At 41.7% G+C, this 22,808-nt stretch overlaps 1 protein-coding gene across 1 annotated transcript in view; it reads left to right on the top strand.

The window, feature by feature from the left end:
- The first annotated feature begins 933 nt into the window (after positions 1-933).
- The window catches only part of GALNT5 (polypeptide N-acetylgalactosaminyltransferase 5), a 41,263-nt gene continuing 19,388 nt past the window's right edge, over positions 934-22,808 (top strand). Inside the window, exons 1-3 of the mRNA XM_032402527.1 lie at positions 934-2,375; positions 15,859-16,025; positions 17,606-17,725. Coding sequence (XP_032258418.1) covers positions 934-2,375; positions 15,859-16,025; positions 17,606-17,725 — 1,729 coding nt within the window. The remainder of the gene's footprint in view (positions 2,376-15,858; positions 16,026-17,605; positions 17,726-22,808) is intronic.

The following is a 22,808-nucleotide window of genomic DNA, read 5'->3' as shown; positions in this document are numbered from 1 at the left end:
CCAACCCCCAGGACACTCTGCAAAGTGTTTGTTACTGCTCTGTGGCAAGACAAGTACCGAAACTGAGAGTTAGTGTTTAGAAGATTTTACAGCAATGTGACAAATTAAGTTTATGTCTAGTCAATCTAATAATAAAAATAGATGGAGTCGTTTTAAAAAACCATTGACTTCTAAAGAAACATTTTGACTCCCACTCAAGGAAAACTGCTGAATAATTAAACATCCACCTCTGGTATTGAGATCACGCTTGACCCCTTCTTTAAGCTGTTGCCTCTCAAAGCCAAAACATGAAGGTCAGGGATTGTTTGCTGGGCCAGATCGTTCAGAGACCTGGGCACAACAGGGTTAATGAGCAGGCATGGGGTAGGTGGGGTTACAAACCAGGAACACATGGCCTCCAAGTTTTCTTTCCTTTTAATTGCCCAGAAAACACACACACTCTCACCTAACACGGAAGGTGAGAGCTGAATGAAGTTTTCTGGGTAATGGCTTGAAATGTTTTCCTTATGAGAAGTGGTGTTGAGTTACAGCGTGCAGACGGAGCACTGGGAGGAGAGAAGTGGCAGCCCCAGCCCGGCCCCCACCTTTTCTTGGGCTTATAGGAAGGTGGACGTGGGCTGGGGGGAGACAAGTGATATGTTGAACTGTCCGGTGGCTGGAATCGACTGCTCCCGGAGTGACCTACGGGCAGTGTTTAGCACGGTTTAGCCAGGGGCCAGCTGAGCAGGCACAGAGGCTCTGCTGTGAAATGCCACGCAGGCGGAGACTGACAAGCAGTCGGAGCTGAGCTTTCCCCCTCGGACCGCTCTTGCCGCTGGGTTCAGGGGCGGGGGTACTTCCTGGCAACCCTGCTGCTGCTACTTCAGCTCCCTCCTTCCACTCAAGGTAAGCAGGCTCGAGGGGAGGGTAGGCTGCAAGCGAAGCCTCTGCACCATGAACAAGATTCGAAAGTTTTTCCGAGGAAGCGGGCGAGTCCTGGCATTTATATTTGTAGCTTCTGTCATCTGGCTGCTCTTTGACATGGCAGCTCTCCGCCTGTCATTCAGTGAGATCAACACTCGGGTCCTCAAGGAAGACATCGTCAGGAGGGAGCGGATAGGATTCCGAGTTCAGCCAGACCAAACGAAGATCCTTTACAGCAGCATAAAAGAAATGAAGCCCCCACTGAGGGGACATGGGAAGGGCATATGGGGCAAAGAGAGCTTTAGAAAAACTGAGAAGAGTATGCTCAAGGTTGAGGATGACTTGGACCAAACCCAGAGAGAAAGAAAAATGCAGAACGCCCCGGGAAGGGGCAAGGTTGCCCCTTTGTGGCATCCTGAGTATCTACAGACCCTTCCGGTGACTTTGACCAAGCAAAACACAGAGAGGCAGGACCTCAGACCTGAAGCCCACTCTCGCCACATGGCAAAGCGAATGAGAACTCAGGGGGCTCAGAGAACCCCATTCATAGCTGCAAGAGAAACTCAATTGGCCGAAATCTCTGTACACGCGGGACCCGACCATATAAACCAGGAGGCCCCGAAGAGTCCTAGTCTTGGCAGTGATGCATCAAAACAAGCAGCCGAAAGAAATCCAAATGTGACCGTCAGTCCTGATACTGACAGATCAGAGCAGCAATCACAGGCAGTAGCAAATGAGAGGACGCACCCTGCCAGCCCACTGTTGCCAAAATCTAGGGAAGCCATAGCCTTAAATAAAACTGAGACTCAGAGCAAAGAACTAGATTCAAATAAACACGGAGCCAATGAGAGCCTTCCCTTTTCCAAGTTTATTGCCAATTCAAATCGCTCAAAGAAGCAATCTATTAACGAAGCGCCGTTGGGAGGCTTGCCAAGGGATGATGGAGCCAAAGTGGCTGGTGGGAAGAAATTCAGTTTCTCTGAAAGCCACGTTGTGATTATAACCAAGGAGGAGGAGCTAAAGACAGACACCAAACAGGCCCCCAATCCTAAAAACAAAACTGTGCTCCCTATTGTATTGGGTGAAAGCCGAGGGAAACACATTGCCAGGAATAGAAGTGAGGCATCTTTCCTTGCACAGAGAGCAACAGTCTCTCAAACCCATCAAGCCTTAGCTGAGGGGCTAGAGCCAGCAAGAATCAACTTGACTGCCAAGGCCCAACCTGCAGAACTCAACCGAAATCATCTAAAAGCCTTGTTACCTGAAGAACGGGGAATGCACCATGTGTTAAAAATTGACGTGACACTTTCTCCAAGGGACCCCAAAGCTCCAGGCCAATTTGGACGGCCCGTAGTCGTTCCCCATGGAAAGGAGAAGGAGGCAGAAAGAAGATGGAAAGAAGGAAACTTCAATGTCTACCTCAGCGATTTGATCCCAGTGGACAGAGCCATTGAAGACACAAGACCTGCTGGGTAAGATGCATTTCTCTTCTCTTTCCTCCATCTGAAGTATTTTGGCCCTTCTGTAGAGATTTATTTCTAGATAATTTTGCATGATTTTTGGTCACCTAGAGAATTAAAGCAACATTAATCATGAGACATAGTCCAAATAGTCTACCATCCACACGGAGAAAAATTCTGATATAGCATACCCACTGTGTTCTCTCTCTACACTTAACTTCTCTGAGACTTTGGCTCTCACCCCTATCAGCTCATGTTCCATTCCTTTCCTCTACTGAAAACTTATTAAAACTATTAGATGAACTTAATTCCTAATAAGGCGTATATGAATGGTAGAGCTTAAAATGTAATTCCATTAAAACTGTGACAATGACATGAATTCACAATTTCAGAACTTTACATTATTAGCAAGTTTGTCAGGGATATATTTGGGAAATGAGCACAAAGAAGGTGCCTCTAGGCCTCCCTGGAATTATATCTTAACCAGTAGAATTCTGCCTAATCATGACTAATGATCACCATAATAGCAACTGAAGAAATGACTTTACTCGCTAAAATTTAATGTCCTTTGTAGGTGGGATGGTAGACATTCAGGAGTTCAGTTATAGAGGGAAAATAACGTTGGGAAAAGTCGGTCAGTTAATAACATGCAATACCTGCAGGATGCATAAGAGCCTATAAACAACCACTTATAGGTTTAGAATTTCACCATTTACAAAGAGCCTGCATACACACCACATGAACTTCATAAGAGCCCCAGAAAGAGCTGGCAGATATGATGGGTTCAAATTCTTGGATGAGGGCCCTCAGAAATTATATCACTTTTCCCAAGCACTAAAGCTGCCCAGTGAGCCTTCATGAACCAGTTCTTCAATGAATTAAAGTCCTATAACTACATCACCAGGAGGTGGATCAAATCACAAGTATCTCATCTGATTCAAATGCAGTTTGGTTCCTGGTTCTTTTTGGCCCCCTCATAAGTGAGGGTACTTTGTAGCCATATGTTCATATCCATTAATTGATAATACAGTTCCACGTATGACTTGATAGTCAATTCCTGAGCCAAACAATGTTTGCCTAGAAGTTGGAATTAGGGAATGTCAAGATTCAGACTTAGCGGCTGTGGTAGGTAAGCCAATGGCCTTGTTTGGCCTCAGTGGAAAACCCTTGTTTGTGATCTAGGTGGCCGGTGTTCCTAGGATTGGAAGGCAAATACAGATGTGCCTGTCGTATTTGTAAGAAGAGCCTCTTCATGGTGACGTCAGCTAAGGGAAGCCATCTTCAGCTCTCTCGGCCATTGGCAGGTGGCTGTCAGTCAAACACCAACACCTGCTTAGACTAAGCACCGTGCCACTCGTGTCCCTCACCCTGGTAAAACACAGAACCTGGAGGAGAACACAAATAGGCCCAAAATAAAGATGATAAAACTGAGGCTGTGGTCATAGAGCAGTAAATGTAAAGCAATTATTAAAATCCATGCTCAAAATTATGCTGTGCTCTTTATCTCTGGCCAATTAACCCCCAAAAGGATCCTAAAAATTATGTGGGACCAGCTATGATCCAAAATCACGTATCACACATATATTTATGTACGCACACATAAATGGAACACGAAATGCCAGAGAACGAAGCAGTAGGTCAAGTAGCTTCATTTTTACACCCCTTCAGTGGCCTGGCAGACTGCTTCGGAGCCCGGGGAAGAGTCGGCCACTGCACCGAAGCTCGGGCTGCAGTTCCAAACCAGAGAAAGGGCAATTGCGTGAGGGCCGGCAGCAAGTAATAATGATGTTACCGGCCACGTGAGTTACTGAAGGCTCAACAGTGCCCAGCGCCTATCAGTTTCTGAAAATTGGTGTGTGGAAGATGAAGGTGGCAGAAAAGTCACAGGCAGGCTCTGTCTTCTGAAGGAGGCGGTCCCAACGGAGGAGACATTGACACGTGTGCTTGAGAGGATGAGTCAGACAGCATGTGGCCAGGCCCCCTCCCTCTTATCACACAACCCACCTTGGCTAAACATAGGCGCTCTCGGCAAGCAGCCTCCCTCATGCTCTATGCCAACAGGATGGAGGTGACTCTATAGCCACCAGGGATCCGATGTACAGGGCCCGCTGAAGTATTTCAGCCCGTGTGTGCCGCTCTTCCTTGAAAGAGGGTAAATTATTTTTCTTCTCTTTTACCCGAACACTCTGACTATAAATATGTGCAAATTATGTATTCATATGGATAAAGGTTGGGAGAAAATACAAATGAAAAACATTTGATTCATCAGGTTGGCACGATCTGAAGTCTTCTTACTTTGAGTTTATTTTTAGCCTTGCTCACAAAGTATCTGAAATGGCTTACAAGAATGCACACAATAAGATTTTTGAATATACTAAATTTTAGAAGTCAGCGTAAGGGGAAAATTGTCATAGAATATAATAAGAAAACATGTGAGAGGGAGAGACAGAGAGAGCTATAAGAACACAGGAGGACAGGAGGGCTTGCCTTAAAATTAGCCACAGTAGCAGCCCACTGAAGCCCTTAAATTTTAAGAGTTCTGGGGAATATCTCCCTCACTGCTCTTTACATTTCCCAAAAATGCACCACTATGGGATGATTAACACAGTAACTGGCATATCATAACTGCCTATTGAATATACATTGAGCCAAAAAAAGGATGAAAACCATAGATTTGCTAGTACGTTCATTTAAATTCAATTCCCCTGAGTAAAGATATTAACCAGTACCAGTTAAGTTAATATCTTCTTAAGGATGATTTAACTGATATGCCAGGATGAGGTTGGCCCTGAGAAGGAGAGGAGACAAGCAGGATGTCCAGGATAATTTCACCTGCTCTAGTTCCAAAATCAAACTCTATTTTCCAAGCTGCTCTTCCCTCCTTCTCTCCTGAGTCCCGGAGAACCATTTCTAAGCTGTTGAGATGTAGTCATGGCCTCTTCCAAAAGCACGAGGACTCCTCTCTGTCATCAGCATTATTCTGGCTCTCCTTTGCAGTGCCACCCTAGTCTCTGTCCCTTGCAGGATAACTGGAACTTTCTGCATATGACATTCTCTCTACTCTGGGCCTTCGCGTTAAGAAAGTATCCCATTACCTTTCCCTGCTTTTCACGTTCCGTACCATCCACTGATGTTCCTCTTAACTGGTGTCTTCCTACCGGCCCCACCATCCTCAACTGGTCTGACATTACTCAAAATCCAACTGCAGCTTATCTCCTCCTAGACCATGATTTGACTATGACCTCTAAAGTCCAACGACCTTTAATGTGCTCACAGTCACTGAAACACTCCCTATCGTGTGCTCTTCCTTCACTCGAGCCTTGACAATCTGTTTTGCCTCCTCAGTGAAAGTATAAGCTTCTCCAGGAAACTCTGTCTTTTCCTTCATTTTTTGCCCCCTTGGCCCTGAGCAATATGGTTTTAAAAGATATGTTTCTCAGAAATGCTTTTTGAAAATTGATATTACTTTAAAACAATAAATGAGAGGTAGCTATTCAAATATGGCATGCAATAAGTCTTTTTATAAATTAATAATGACTTCCTACTTTTTCACTTTGAATATACAGAGTATGTTAGTATCTGGTTTAAGGTAAATACATCCTGTTCTAACACTATAATCTATTCATTGATTCATTGTTCTTTAGTTCACAGTTTTATTGTTTGGTTTTTCATTTTAATGTTTTGACTTTCAAGGGAGGAAAAATCTCCTTATTTTATTTATAACAATGTTTGATGTCCATAAGTAAAATGCAGTTTCATTTTTGCCTAGAATTTTTGCCTATAAAATATGCTTTAAATAAAAATTTTTGATAGTCATTTTAAAGTTCCATATTTAGGGGCACCTGGGTGGCTCCGTCGTTAAGCGTCTGCCTTCGGCTCAGGTCATGATCCCGGGGTCCTGGGATCGAGCCCCGCATCGGGCTCCCTGCTCGGCCGGAAGCCTGCTTCTCCCGCTTCCTCTCCCTCTGCTTGTGTTCCCTCTCTCCTTGTCTCTCTCTCTCTCTGTCAAATAAATAAATAAAATCTTTAAAAAAATAAAAATAAAAAACAAAGTTCCATATTTAATTTTCTTCTTTATAAAAAGCTAATCCTTAACAGTTCTTGCTCTCAATTATTGAAGTTTGTTTCAGTCAGCAATAATCAATACACACAGATTTTGTTAAAACACAGTCCTATCTGTGGAAAAGGCAAGGCCATTCTACGGAAAGAAGTCTGTCTTCTGGCCTGCCGCTATCTAGTTAAGATGACACTCCAAAAATGAACTTATTTTAAGAGTGCACTTCCGGAATCTGTTTTAGAGAAAAATGACTCAAAAAATTTTTTGCTGCCAGCATTTAGTTTTTAAAGTACAATAAGAATTATAGCATGCTGTTCTACCACTACTGCATCGTCATGGGGCTACTCTGTTGCTTCATTTAACACTTTGCTTTTCCTACAGAACTCTGGCCAGCCCCTCTATAAAGCAATTAAAACCGATCTTTACTCTCTTTAGCCCAGAGCTGGGACTGTCAACCAATACTTTGATTCCTTCCTACACAGCTACAGGGACTTTACTTCCAGCATATATGAAAAGCAAAGGATAGCGCCATGCATTTGCCACAAACCAGTCTAAATTACTGAGGGGGGAGAAAAACCTTTCTGGAACCTTCATTTCCACCCTTTCCTCCCCTCTCAATCCTACTGAGGTCAAAAACTATAACTAATAAATTACTAGAGGAGGAGGAGTCAGGAGAGAAAACATAAACTGACCGCATGTCTGTCTGAAGTTCAGGCTCCTAAGAATTTATCGGGCTGGGAGAAAAGAGAAACTTGAAAGTTAAATGAAGTTCAAATTCTTTGTTTTTACACAGGATGGATATTTTAATTGATGAAATGAGACTGCTTTTGTGACTAACAGTGAAAAGGGAGTATTATCTAAAACTGACTGCAGAAGTTCCCTGGGAAACTAAACAGGAGCAGGAAAGAAACATCTGCCAAGATGATTTAAAAGGGTTATTTCTGGTGCTTCTGAATTGTGCGTGTGCATGTGCGTGTGTGTGTGTGTATACATGTACATTAGTGCACATTTGTGTGTTTGTGTGTTAGAGCACAGCGTGCTCTTTCACTGAAAAGTCATGTCGGAGAGCAGGGAATAAAGAGCAAAATTTGTTTAAACAGTACAGGCTAGACCATAGCATAACAAAGGTTAAACATAGCCAAAAGATGACACAGGGCCTTTCAATACTTTCATTTATCACACTCACCCCATCACTTGAGAGTAATAAGGAGAAAGATTATCAGAGGACATAAAACACATTTCTGCTACTAACGCGAAGAGAGGAAAACAGTGAAACTGATTAATGTAAAACTGAGAAATGTTAAAGCAGATCAGTGACTTTTTCTCCTAAATACTGCCAAAGACCTAGAAATGTCTCTGGGAGAGAGGAGTCAATAAATGTTAAGAATTTGAACCTATTTACACTTCTCTTTTGCTCATCTAATCCATGTGCCGAATTTAACCACCAGCCTAATTTTATCAAACTTGCTGCAGTATTGCCCTGGGTACTCTTGTCTCAGAAAATAACTACGTGTTGGGCTGTTCTGGGTGACCCATTCCCAGCAGAACCTCTCAAGAATGAAACATTGTTTGCTCAAGGGTCAGAAGATTGGGGAAAAATAACAGTGTTTAGAAGCTCTTTTTTGTTGTTTGCTTTCAAAATGAAAGGAGCTTTTTAGAGTCCCCTCTATGTTTAAAAAAAGTCTACATTATTCCAAACTAAATTATCTCCTAAATTGGCTCCGCTTCTAAAATGTTGTTATGTGGACATGTGTGAGAAGGAGCAGTATGGAGAGACAGTATTTACAAGGGCCTTCCCAACTTGCTTCCTCTCATCTGATCCTGAAAACCATTCCTCAAGGCAGGGACAGTCACCGTCCCAGCTCTACCTGTGGAGAAACCGGACCCTGAAGAGACAGCTGAGGTTTCAGACGGCAGCAGATAATTCACTGGTAGCAGTCCACTTCCTTCCACACGTTATCTGCTCACCGCCTATCAGGAGCGGGGCTCCCTGTACCAGGCAGCTGGGACCGTTCATGCTTCACGCACACCATCCCACTTGATCCTGACAATAGTCGTGCCAGACTGATAAAGTGTCACATCCCCTTAACAGATGAGGAAAAAAAAAACACAGTGAAAGGTATTCTGGCCAAAGGTCCAACAGCTCACAAGTGACAGCATTGGGACCCAAACTTTAGCCTTCCGATTCTCTCACTCAGTAATGATTCTACCACACTGGGCTGGCTCTCTCCCCGAACCAGCTCCTCAGAGTGACCATCACCCTCACCTCTCTTGGGCTTGCCCAGGCTGTCTGAATAAGGGGATTCTTGCTTGCTGGGCCTCACCAAAAAAGTGCTTATTTATGCTCTAGGCAACGGCGTCTTTGTGTGTGCACGTGTATGTGTAGATTTTATAAGTATGTGTGTGCGCACTTTAATTCTAACCAATCCTCACAGCAATGCTACAAAAGACGTACTATCACTCAGATGACTTACAGATGAGAAAATGAGGCCGAGGTTTGAGAAGAACAAATGATCTATCTGCTGTCCCTACAAGCCAATAGTCGAGTTGCGACTCAAAGGAAAGTTTCCTGACATACAATCCTAGTCCTCTTTCCATGAGGATACAGCTCCTCCTTCCTTTTCCTTTGCTTCCTTATAATCATATAACTTTGACAAATTAAAACACCTCTCTTCTTCTTCCTTACACATGAGTCAGAGGTGTGCGAAAGGAATTAGTGTTGTATGTCAGCTACCTCCTCAGAGAGAAAATTGATAGGAAATTATTTTCTATACAGCACTAAGCAAAGGAGAGTCTAAAATTGCCAACAACCACAGCTCAGCGGTGAGCAAATGGCCCTGAGCTCCCACTATGTGATCTACCGTCTGAGCAAGGTCCCTGCCTCCAAGGCAAGTACAGCAGAACGTTTTGTGGAAGCACAGGGTACTCCCGGAGTAAGGAGGGGAGAGCCCGAACCTGGCTTGAGAGAGGACAGAGACCTGAAGGGGTAGGGAGTCAGAGAAGTGGGGCAAAAGGGTTACAAAAAAAAATGATCCATTAAGAAACTGAAGGAAATCCGACATGCAGTGGGGGAGAGCGATGGAAATGAGACCATGGAAAGTAAGCAGAATCCAGATCCCCTTAGGACCTTGTTAAGGTTCTTCTAAGGACCAGTGAGAAAATGTGGAAAAAAAAAAAAAAAAAACATTTAACTTACCTTTTCTCAAGGGTCTCTTGACTCAGAGGGAAGCGCTTACGGGTGAACAAGGCTCAGGTTGCATAGACAACCAGAGAATGTTAGTCCTGGATGAAGCGTCAAAGTCAAATCTAATCCGGTCCCGAAGTGGGAGAAGGGAAGTGACTTGTTCAAGGTCATAGCTACCCCCAAGGTGCCCTGACCGCCACCCAGAACTATTTCTGCCACATGACACCACCTCTGCTCTTTTCCCTTTCATCCCGATTTCACTCTGACAGCTGCTTGCTCAAAATAGATGATTGTTAAAGTGGGGAATGTTGATCCTGAGTCCAGTAGCTTGGATGGATATAGGGTGACCTCAGCAACCACAGCCTCAGCTGGCTGAGGCCTTTGGAGTAGTGGTGAGTGTGACTGAAATCTTCTAAATTAGCAGTCAGGCAATTCTGACTGAATGTCGGGGTTGTCTACCCTAGAAAGAACAAAACATAAAAGTAAACTTTTTATATAACTATACCCTGTTATCAGGGAGAAGCCAAGAAGCCCCAATATATTGAACGTCTTGTAGAAAAGAGTATAATTCTGGACAGAGCTCCTCCTCAGCATGCCCGATTCCCCTTCTGATCCTCCCGAAGATAGCAGAGCTTAGGGAGTGAAGGCCCCTGAAGGCTTACCTCCAGGCACTAGTTGAATTGCAAATCGAAGTTGAGAAATATTTTCCTCGACCTTCTGTTCAAACCTGAGGAGACTGAGACTTGACCCACATAGTACATTTTGACGGTTTTGGAATAAAATGAAAAATTCATAAAAATGAGAGAATGTTATCATTCCCCCAATCTTACGATTTGAAACCTTCTTTATTGGATAGACTACATTCAAATCAGGTTAGTGGCTGAGCATTCAGCACACACAAGCCAAAAAGGCAAAACACTTCACTCCCTGAGTCTCTTGATAACTGATGAGCGCTTGATAGATCTGAATTAAAGGTTTGCCTGAGAAAAGGTCAGTCTACCCAGTCAAAATGTGTGTGTTTGTATTGTGGACACTCACAGGTCCTCACATGGGTTTTTACTATGGGACTTACACAGTATTTTTTTATCCATTATCACGTCAAATCTTCACAGACATTTTGTGAGGAAGGTATTGTAATCTTCACCCTAAAAGTAAAGAAGCCGAGGGTATGCACAGTTACACCATTTACTGGTGGTCACGCAGCCAATAAGTGTCAGAAAGGAATCAAAACTCTGTCCCTTGTCATCTTTCCCAAGTCTAGCGGAAGTCCAGAAAGCTGTGCCACCACAGTAGTGTCAACTATTTGCTGGACAGTGGACCTCATGGCGGACTCCCAGTTTGGGCTTAGTACTTGGGTGGGCCGCCATAATGTAACTCCAGGCTTCCGCCAAACAAAACAGATCGGCTTCATTTTCGCATATAGCATGGACTCTGTGGACTCCAAACACCTGGCTTGTGGAATGGATGAGCATATAGAATAAAAATATGATTTCTTAACCTCAAAAAAGATTACAAACCCAGAAATCGCTTGCATTTAAATGAGACTTGACTTGAGCTGCAACTCCTCCCCTCAATATAGCAGAAAGCAGGGTTTTCAATAGATAAATTGGAAGAAAGGAAATTTGCTTTTAGTTGGTCAGCGGAGGATAATTTGAAATTGTTTCTACAGCCGGTAGTAACCTAGATGACTGTCAGTACATAAGAAGGGCGCAAAAGTTAATGTGGAAAGCCTTTCTGGTCTGATGCACTGTGCCTTGAGACAAAGCAAGCTTGCTAGTTTTTCTAGACACCTGGAACATATAAATATTAGGGTGGCCTGACATCTCAGCCACCCAAAGCAAGGCACACTCTGCAACTTCGTATTTCGAGCCTCTCTCACCTCCTTCTGTGCTCCCCTTCCCCATCCTTTAATGCTGCCCCTTTTTCCAGGCACCAGTGTGACCTGTACAATACAATCTCCCACAGAGTCATCTTCAATGGGTTCTTAAAATGCATCTGAAATACGTGTCTGCCAATAATTGGCACGGGTACTACTTATTTCTTGGGATCCTGGCATCTGGTGGAATCCTTCATGACCCCACCCATACGGATTTCTAATGGTAAAACTAAGACACCATGATGGGATGGGGAGAATGGAAGCTGAGATATTTGGCTAGTGGGAGGTGCCTCCCCCAAATCTCAAATGACTGAGAGCGCTTCCCATCTCCAATTTCAAACTGGCTAATGTTACAACATTTCTTGGAAGTTCCTTCTGAAAGAGACGAAAAATCTACTGATTTATTATTATATAAGAAGATTCATCTGCGTTAGCCTACATGGTTAACTCCCTGATGTATTCTCGTTTGTAACTAGATTTTCTAATGTCAACCAAATTTTAACAATAAAGCAATTCTCAGGGCTTCACAGTGAGGCTTGTTGGTTCAGATGGCTCAGGCAGAATTTGTGCACCTGACCCTTCCTTTGTAGAATTGGTTTGTTTTTCTCAGCACCAAATGGTGTAAGGAATATTTAAGTGTAAAATGTGCATTTTCCATCCACTTACATTATAAAATTAGAGATGAGGAAGTCATAGGACCTCACTGATGTCTTCCTCAGGCTATTAAACTCCTCTTAGCTTTACTTCCTCTCTCCCAACATACAGCCCACGATGGAAACTTTACCCATTTTATAGCAGTATCCTCAAAATCCTCTATCATTTTTCTTTCTATTTTGTTTGCTCTGATGACCCCTAGACTTGGACTAATTTACCACTCTGCTTTTATCTCCCTCTACACCCAGGCTGACAGACCCTGGTGGAGTAAATCACACCGGTATTTTGACTAAAATTTTGAGATCTCCAGAAATCCTTTTATGTGTAGTTGGCCAGTACTCCCTCCCATTATTCATAGTGTCTGTTCCAAATATTCTCCATTCTTCTCAAACCCCTACCCTATCACATTAACAAACAACCTTTCCTCCAACATGAGCTGCAAATTCTTTCAACTTCTCTATGCATAAACTCGTCTATATACATTACCACCTTTTTTCTTCCTAGCTCAAAGAAAAATGTCTCTCCTTCCCCCATTAATCTTTTGATTTAAGCTCCATTTTTTTCATCCTCCCATTTAATACATATTTATCAAATATTAATTATGTGCAACTATGCTAGAAGCTTGTGGCATTGTAGTAAGCAGGAAATTCTGGATGCAGAAGACAAGAAATAAAATCAATAAATCAATGACATGGCCTCCAGAGCTGTGAAAGAATATGTTTCTGTTGTTTTAAGCCATAAAGTTGGTTACAGCAGCCAGAGGAAACGAATATAATTTTGGTTTCAAAGAGTAGGTTGCTGCTATAACAAATACCTAAAAATGTGGAAGGATTATTCAAGTAATAGCCAAAGAATTGAATAATAGATCAAAGCTGGGAGCATTTTGAGAAGCATGACAGGCAAAGCCTGCATTGCCTTGAAGAAATTGTTGGTAGAAACACGCATGTTAAAGATGCTACAGGTGAAGGCTTAGAAGGAAGTGAGAAGTACAGAAAAGAAAGCTTCTGTTCTCTTTAAGAATACACATATTGTCTTGAACAGAATTTGGTAAAAATATGAGCCTTCTAAGTGCATCTTGTGAGGGTCCAGAAGGAAATGCAAGAACACATCACTGGGAACTGGAGGCAAAATGATCCTCCCAAGATAGTGGCAGAAACCTTGGCTAAATTGTGTCAGATAGCGGTGTGGAAGCAGAAACTGCATGCCATGAACTTGGATAGTTAGCTGAAGAGAGTTCCAAGCCAAGTGTTGAAGGGTGCCTGGTATTTCTTTTCTGTTCATGGTAAAATGTGAGAAGAAAGAGATAAATTGAGGAAGAAACTGATAAGCAGATTTTTTTTTTTTGGTAATTTGTTACAGCAGCTACAGGAAACTAATACAGCCTTTAGTGAAGTCAGGGATATCTCGTGTTATTTAGAAATGCCAATTCGTGGATCTCTAGGGTAGAATCAGATTACTTTAGGTTGCTGTTAGTTAACGTTAACATTGGGTACCTAATCACTAGATCAGGATACCTGATGAAAATGTGTCATTTTGATTTTACATCACTTGAAGATTCAGGACATGCTCCTATCAGCCCTCAATTTATTTATTTGTTTATTTATTTATTTTATTTTATTTTTAAGTTTATCCACCAATGGTAAGTAAAATTAAATCCACTTTGTCTTAGAGCTCAAGTTCCCAAACTGGCCTATCAACAACTTGTGGGTTGTCTTTTTGTTTATAGATTTTTACTTACATTAGTTTGTTTGTTTTTTAAGACACAGATTCTCAGGGCCTATTCAGAACTGCTGAATTGATTTTCTGGGGCCGGTGATTGGATATGTATGTTTTCATAATGTTTTGTAGGTTAGTATCATAACCACCCACTTTAGGGAACCATTGAAATTACAGACCAAAGCTGGATTTGCCTACCTTAAGAAATTCTTAAGTATCTGCTGTTTGTCAGATATATAGTAGGTGAGTTCTATAAAATATTTGCATTTAGTCTTACAATAAGGTGATTCTTCACCTCTGCTTGGAGGTTCTTAATCTCTGGCAAATCGAGGTTCAAAAGAGTTACACAACTTTAATCTAAGCCAGTAATCAGGGGATCAGGTATTTGCCCACATATCTATCTGATTCCAAAACCCATGATCTTAGTACAGAAAAATCAGCATAGTGCAGTGGACTGACAACTATTTGTTCACATTTCCATACATATCCTTTCTAGGTGAATCATGTTGGGTAAGTCATCTAACTTCTCCAGCTTCAGTTTGCTCTATTTAGAGACGAGGGTAAAAAATATGGATCCCAAGCAGTTGTTACAATTATCTACATAATAGTACTTTATTAAGTACTACTGATAAATGGTGAATGCATGGAAATATGGTTTTACCATGGTTTTTGCTCTTATCTATTTCTTTTTTACAGACTAAGAAAAGTATAGCTATATTGTCTGGCAGAAGTGCCTGCTCCCACAAAATGTTACATCTGCTGCCAGCTTCTTTTATTCTTGAGAACTTAAGGCTTCCTGAATGGCTATTTCTGGAGCCAGACCGGACCAGAGTTTGAGTCCCAACTCTGCCATTTACTAACAGTATAATCATGAACTAGCCTCACCATGATTTCAATTATTCCTCCATAAAAAAAGGAGAAGAGATGCTGTTGGTTTAAATTGAAATAATACAGCCTGCCTATAATATTTATTTATGATCATTGTAATTTAATTATGACATTACTAATAGTAGCTGTGTTAGAAGGATGACAAATACTTTTTGTGAGGTTCCAATGAAGAGTAACAGGCAAGGGATGGAAGAATGCCAGCAGCGAGGCAGTACACATTGCAGGGTGTGGAAAAAAAACCCAAGACCAATTAAAACCCACCTGAATACCAACTCCCACTGTAGCTTTATCCTCCTCTCTGTGGCAGGAGGATTATTTCTACTGTGGTTACTCTGTAGCACAGAAAGTCTCAGCAAGTAACCCTTAAATAGATAGAGAATATGAAGAGTTTAATTATACATCTCCATATATATCCATAAATACACTCACATGCAGGGTGGGAGAAAGGGAGAATATTTCCTTTGGCACTTGGCAGGAGGCCATTTGGAAGGGCAGTCAGAAACTACTTGGTAACATTAAATAAGTAAGGGTGTTCTCCTGTGGTATATGGTCTAAGTAGGATAGCACTAGCTACCATTTGGTGAATCCCTATGCCAGGAACTGTGCTAGACATTTTACGTGCATTCTCACTAGACTGTAAAGCTCTGTTGAATAAGAACATTTACCTAATTTTAAAGATGAAGAAACGGAGACACAGAAAGATTAAGCATGGTATCAATGGATAAAGATCTGAGAAATATTGGGGGTGAGCTTCAAAATAGTGTCTAACCACCTGCGAAGCCTATGTCCTGTCCCCTACAGCAAGATGCCTCCACAGGAACTAATCATGTCCTGCATTGCTAGTCCTTTTATAGCAACTACTGTTACTGGTTATTCTTACTCTGCTTGTTTATTTTGCTTATACCCCTCCTCAAGAAAAACACATGATAAAATCATCACTGATACATGTAGTAGATATTGGATGGATGGATGGATAAACAGATATATAGACAAACAGATAGACACACAGACAGATAAACAGAGCATGTCAGTATATGTCTATCTACGTAAAATTGCACTCTGTGACTTTTAAAACCATCTCTTTGGTTCTAAAATGAGCCCTGCTTGTGTCCTGGCCCAGGTGTGCTGAGCAGCTAGTTCACAATAACCTCCCGACCACCAGTGTCATCATGTGCTTTGTGGATGAAGTGTGGTCCACTCTCCTGAGGTCTGTTCATAGTGTCCTTAATCGCTCTCCTCCACACCTCATCAAGGAGATTCTACTGGTAGATGACTTCAGCACCAAAGGTAAGAAAAGCACTCCTGGAAAATTAAAGTCTGATATGAGGCGATAGCAATTTGGGTGGATGGCAAAAATATCAAATCATTGTTTCATGTGGTGCTTTAGAGGCATCAAGCCAAGCATCTACGGGATATAGAAAGTGAGTTCTATCTTCAGTTAGCTGTCTCAGACTTCCCTTCAGCTGTGCCTTCTCTGCCATGTAGAAATGATTTTCTAACTATAGCTCCTTGGAGCACTTTGAAGTTCCAGAGACCAGAAGATGTTCAACCGTTTTATGAAATCTAATAAGCAAGTACCCTACAATTAATAGGATGCCTTTCCCACTGGTAATAAGAAGTCAGAGTTAGAATCTATGGAAAACAAAGAAATGGAAGGCCGATGGTTTCTTCCTCAAGGGCAAAGCACATTATGTGTTAAGTGTTGAGAAGACAAATTGCCAATAGAACCAAAGAGATGAGGCTTCAACAGAGTGCAAAGGCAGAACCCACCATGGTCTAGAAGAAGTGAAGAATCTCCCTCTCAGGATGATCACATAATTTGTGTATTAAGTGCTCCATTTCCACTTGAGGTCCCACTGCCACCACACTACAAATTCTCACAATGCAACCCACTTCAGAAAATTTTAGAAAATAGCAAAGAGAGGATAGCCCTAATAGAACAACTTAGCTCTTTTCATGACCACAACGGCATGAACCAGTTTCCTCAGCCTCAGAACTCCTACCACAATCCCCCTGAGGTCTGTTAGCAGTGAGATGCCTAAGAAAAACTGGTTGAAAACTTTGAGAAGGGGCCTTGAAAGCATAAACAGAAATAGTATCCAGTCACCAAGCAAATAATAGTCTTTTTATGAATGGCAGATCCAGGGACCTGAAGAACCCTTTGGAGAGACCTGGAGCTTATATGGTTTTCAGTGTCCTCTTTAAGAAAAAAAACCCACAAAATCAGTAGGAAAGTGAGCAGCAGAAGTACTTCTGGAAGCCTTTCCTACCTGGGATACCTGTCAATAGCTTAATTACACATCGAAGTGACTGCAAGTCATGTAAATATATCCCATAAAACCCCAACAACATTCCTTTGGATGGATACCTCTTTGGCCACCCAACAAGACAAAAGAGGTATGACTCAGAGGGTGTCAAAGTAGGGAAGTGACAGTGCCCTTAACCAATTGCAGTTGTAATATCTTTCTTTCACAAATTTTCCAATTTGCATATAATGTTTAGCCTCTTGTCTGGGTCTTGGCAGGGGCCCTTGTAAGTTTGTACAGAAACTGGAGTTTCATTTATTTCAGGGCAAATTTGCCCGTCCTGACAAATACTCAGAAAAGGTGAGCCCTCCTCTATGTCACTTGACAACACTGGAAAGAAGGATTTGGAATTTGAGAAAAAGATAGCTTGGAGTATTGGATGCAGACAAAAAGCCATCCAAGAAAATAACATCAGAAAATAAAATCATGGTCCAAGGAGTAAAATTTAGTGACTACAGTAACTATCATAGTTTCTGGAATCTGATACTGAGAAGCCACTGTTAGTATTACCCAGATCTAGTTACTCAACGTGTTTCCTTGTCTATTCTTACTGTGATACAGACTACCTAAAAGGTAATTTGGATAAATACATGTCTCAGTTTCCAAAAGTTCGGATTCTTCGCCTCAAAGAGAGACATGGCTTAATAAGAGCCAGGCTGGCAGGAGCACAGAAGGCAACAGGTAAGAAGCTGCTAATTTTTTGTTTTTGTTATATTTTTGTTTTAGTTTGTTTGCTTTCAAATATATAGCAAATTTGAAGTAATGCCGCAGTGAACACCCACATAGCCATCATCATGCCACCAATTTTTAACTCTCTGCACCATGTGCTTCATCACACACATACACAGACACGTGTTTATGTATACCCACTTTTGCCCTCAACTTTTGAATTTGCAGACGTCATGACGCTACAACTCTGGGTACCTTAGTAGGCCTCTCTGCAAAATAGACGTTCTCTTAGATAAGCACACTTTCCTATCTAAATATCATCTGGTTTATGCTCTTTCAGACGTCCTCATTTGCTCCTCAAATGTTTTTTATAGCTACTTCTCTCTTTTGAAATTTGAGATCTTATTAAGTTCCATGCACTGCATTTGGTTGTTTAGTCTCCTTAGTTCTCAATCTAGAGAAGACAACATACTACTTACTGTTGACTTGTTTGGTTTTTTTTAAAAGAGTCCAGGCCATTTGTTTTGTACATGTGACCACATTCTGAAGTTTTATCATTGTTTCCTCATGTTACACTCAGGATGAATGTTATGGAAGTGAATAGTGTATAGTATTGTACTACATAGGTGGTAGGAATTACATATTGTTTATGGCTTCAAATCAAGAGACACATGATGTCAAGTTGTCCCCCTATGGGAGATAGTAATTTTGAGCATTTGGTTAAAATGTCAACAGCCAGGTTTTCCTTTTGGGAGTAAGAAGTAATTTGTGATGTGATACTTGGATTCATATGAATACTGTTTTCCTTACATTTTACTCAATGGTTTTGCACCCATTGGTGATCATTGCTTAAATCAGTTATTACACTGAGGGCTGTCCATCTCTCTGTCCTTCCCTCCTTCTTCTTTTTCTTCCTCCCCTCCTCTCTCTCCCTCCTTCCTCTTCCCCTCTTATGCTCCCATCAATACTAATTTATGCTTTAAAAAATTCAATGTGTATATTATTAAATCTCTTCCTTCCTTCCTTCTGTCCTTCCTTCCTTCATCCCTCCCTCCATTTGGAATGTGATACTGAGAAGCCACTGCTGGTATTATCCAGATTGTAAGTTTGTACAGAAACTGGAGTTTCATTTATTTCAGGGCAAATTTGCCCTGAAATTGATTGATTGATTGATTGATTGGTTTGTTTGTTTTGTTTGTTTATTGTACTCAGTTTGTCCCAAATTTGACCACTTGGAGCCCCTCCAAGCCTATGTATTTGTGACCTGATCCCATCAGTATTTCAGGACTGAGAACTGTTTCCTTCTCTCTTCCCTGACCTATGGGGTATGTCTGCTCTTCTGATAGCTCTCTCTGTCTTCCCAAAGAGCAATATGCCTTCTTTTCTTCACTTTTTTTTAGTGTGTGGGTTGGTGAGTGAATGGGAGGAGTCAAATCTTTTCTGCCCATGAGTACTCTAAAAATGACATCAAACATACTGGTTTATTTTTGTATCCTTCTGTGGAAGTACCCATACCCCATAATAATTGCTGAACTTATATACCAGGTTCCATTCTAAATACTTTCTACAGTAATTGATTTAATCCTCACCAGAACTCTAGGAGCTAGGTACAATAATTTTCCTCATTTTACAGATGAAGATAGGGAGGCACAGTGAGGTTATGACTTGCCCAAGTTCTCCCCGCTAGCAAGTGCTACAGCAGGATTGGAAGCCAGAAACCTTGACTCCAAATCTGCACTTATCTGCTACATTTTGCTGTCTCTCGATATCTAGCCACCACTCTCCCCTGTAGACCATAGCATTGCATATCTCCACCAGCTTGAATTTAAGCATGTTCTTTTTTTTTTTTTTTTTAAGATTTTATTTATTTATTTGAGAGAGAGAGAGAGCAAGAGCTGGGGGAGAGGCAGATGGAGAGAGAGAAGCAGGCTCCCCACTGAGCAGGAAGCCCCATGTGGGGCTCGATCCCAGGACCCTGGGATCATGACCTGAGCCAAAGGCAGACACTTAAAAGATTGGGCCACCCAGGCGCCCCATATTTAAGCATGTTCTAATGGTAAATTATCTCCTCACCTAAGTTACACTTCCTTGTAACTAAACCCCAAATTTTGAACTTTTCTTATCTCATTGGTTTCCTAATTTCTTTGGCCAGTAAAGGAAATTTAAAATTAACTACAAACACATCACACCAAAATTGACATTGCAGTGATAACAAAGATTCTTAATGATAGACCGCATTTGGAACATTAAGTAAAAATCCATGTTTGATTTCTTTTGGGAAGTAATTGCACACAAATTGTACAAAAATAGGATAGTGAGGAAATAGGCCAAGTAGGCAAGTTTGGGGCTAAGATCTGGATGAAGCACATTCCCAGACAAGCGGAACAAGAAGTGCAATGTCCTGGGGCGCCTGGGTGGCTCAGTTGTTAAGTGTCTGCCTTTGGCTCAGGTCGTGATCCTAGGGTCCTGGGATTGAGCCCCACATCGGGCTCCCTGCTCAGCGGGAAGCCTGCTTCTCCCTCTCCCACTCTGCCTGCTTGTATTCCCTCTCTCGCTGTTTCTCTCTCTGTCAAATAAATAAATAAATAAATAAATAAATAAATAAATAAATATCTTAAAAAAAAAAAAAAAAGGAATGCAAGGTCCTGATGCAGAAATATGTTCTGTGTATTAAAGTTAAAGAAAGTTTATTATGACTGATGGGTACTGACCATGGAGAGAGTGATAGGAGATTCATCTCGGGGGCAAGGAAAAGGTGGGCTTTTGTAAAGTTTTATGAGTCATTCAAGGAGTGTAGGCATTATTCTTGGTATCATATGAAACCAATGGAGTACATTAAAGAGGAGGATAAAATTGTTTGACTTAATTTAAAGCTCAATTTGGCTGCCTTGTAGAGACTGGGTATTAGGGAGATGAGAGAGGAAGGAGGGAGACCAATTAGGAGGTTATCATCGCGGCGCCTGGGTGGCTCAGTCTGTTGAAAGTCCAGCTCTTATTTTCGGCTCAGGCTGTGATCTCATGAGTCGTGGGATTGAGCCCCGTGGCTGGCTCTGCACTCAGCAGGGAGCCTGCTTGAAGATTCTCTCTCCCTCTGCACTCCCCCCCACTTGCTCTCTCTTGCTCTCTCTCTCAAATAAATAAATAAATCTTAAAAAAAAAAAAAAAAAAAGGAGGCTATTATAGTTGTCCAAACACCAGGGAGGTACTAGGGCAGATGAAGGAAGGGATCCGAGTAAGAATATATTGTGGACATGGAGCCCATGGGCTTGTCATCAGATAAGATATGAAGAGAGTAATAATGAAAGGAGTAAAAAACAAAACAAAACAAAACAAAAAAAAACCCCTAGAATTGGCATCTGAGCAACTTGGTGGGCGGTGGGGCCATAACCAGAGGAACAGATTTGGGATTGCTGTTGAGTTCCGATTTTGTCCATGTAAATTTGAGATGAAAATGAGACATCCATGTAGAGAAAGCTGACAAGTGCAGAACCAAAAATGTACTGCTTATAAAAACCTTCTCTCTGCCTGCATGGGACACAAAGCGTGCTGGCGATCATCTCCAGAACAGTCTAAACTGATAGACAACACGGAAGGCCCCCTCAGATGGGCTGCAGTGAACTCGCTCAAGGAAGTTGCCTAATCGGCCTGCTCAAGCACTTGCGGTTATACAGCCAGCAAATAATTTCTCTGAATCTAGAAAATCCAAATGTAACCATGTCAACTTGGCTCTCAGTCAGTCATTACGGCCCGTGAGTGCAATAGCTCAGTTTCCGTTTGGTAACTCTCAAACTCTTTGTACCACGACCCATGCTAAGAAATAAATCTTACATCACAGCCCAGGGCATATATATGTTACACACGTAGCCACAGTAGACATTTCATGAAATAACAGCAGCAGATTCTAATATCTTCTATTTTATTTGTTTTTTAGATTCTGACCAAGCCCACTATATTGTTGTAAAGACTTGCTAAGGGGTCATAACTTTAGTTTGGAGAGGCCGGCTAGGTGCATCTGAATTGCTTGCCACTGTCTAGTGAAGAGCTGCTTCTCAAACTATCATAGAAGAACTTTTTTTTTTCTAATTTCCAAATTTTGTGGACCTGCCCCTTTGTAAATTATAATAAAGATAAACTACCTAAGAAAGAGATGGAAAAAAAGAAAGATATGTACACAATTATATATGCATTCCTCTATACTATATGTATATAGTTATATACATAAATTTATTATGTATAATATATACATGTGTATGTGTGTATATATAACATACATAAGATACAGATAACATAAATAATGACGTATATGTTATATACATACACCTATATAAAGCAGAGAATAAATTAACAAATTCCAGCAAACTGCTAGAGTTTTAAATCATCCATTCTCAATTTCCGTTCCTATCTCCGATAGCAGGGTCTATGGCCCACACTTTGAGCAGCATTAGCAGAAGGCCAATGCCTGAATTTGGAAGAAGCTGAAAAGTGTGTTCTGATGGAATTAGTAACAGCCTTGTCCAAGAATACATCCAAGGGCCCTGAAGTTCACCTGACTCCTGTAGGAAATTCAAGGGGACTCAGAAGCCCGTAGCAGCTTTAGCTGAGGAAATAATTCAGGGACTGCTCAGGGACTGGCCCTAAGTGGGGCTGGCCAGCCTGTTAGTTCTCCCAGACTTCCCTTGGGCATTCCCAGCCATCACAAGTAAAGCACGGGCAGGACACATTCTGGGCCTGATCTGTAATCAGGGATCAGCAAAGATACCAGGGCAGAAATTTTCTCTAGACTGCCTCAGGCAAACAAAGAAATGAGTGACAAGAATCTGAATTCAGAATCTGACAGGTCTTGACAGCTATTGTTTCCTAAAGATTTACCGTTCAGAATTCAGAGAAAAGGGAGGGGGAGCCACAGGCAAGGATGAGATCAAAGATCCAAGGACCTTCAGAAACTGGTCAGGTTTGGTCCCAGGGTATTATTTTGATCCCAGAGTATTATTAGATCCTCTGACAGTACATAATACAAAATAATAAGGGCAAAGCAGTGACTCTCTGACCACTAACAATGTTCACTACATGTTCAGTTTCTGGTGCATGATAGGTT

The sequence above is a fragment of the Phoca vitulina genome, unplaced genomic scaffold (assembly GCF_004348235.1).
Source record: "Phoca vitulina isolate PV1807 unplaced genomic scaffold, GSC_HSeal_1.0 scaffold1, whole genome shotgun sequence".
Lineage (NCBI taxonomy): Eukaryota > Metazoa > Chordata > Mammalia > Carnivora > Phocidae > Phoca > Phoca vitulina.
Note: the sequence above shows the minus strand (reverse complement) of the source record. Positions and strands in the feature narration are given on the sequence as shown.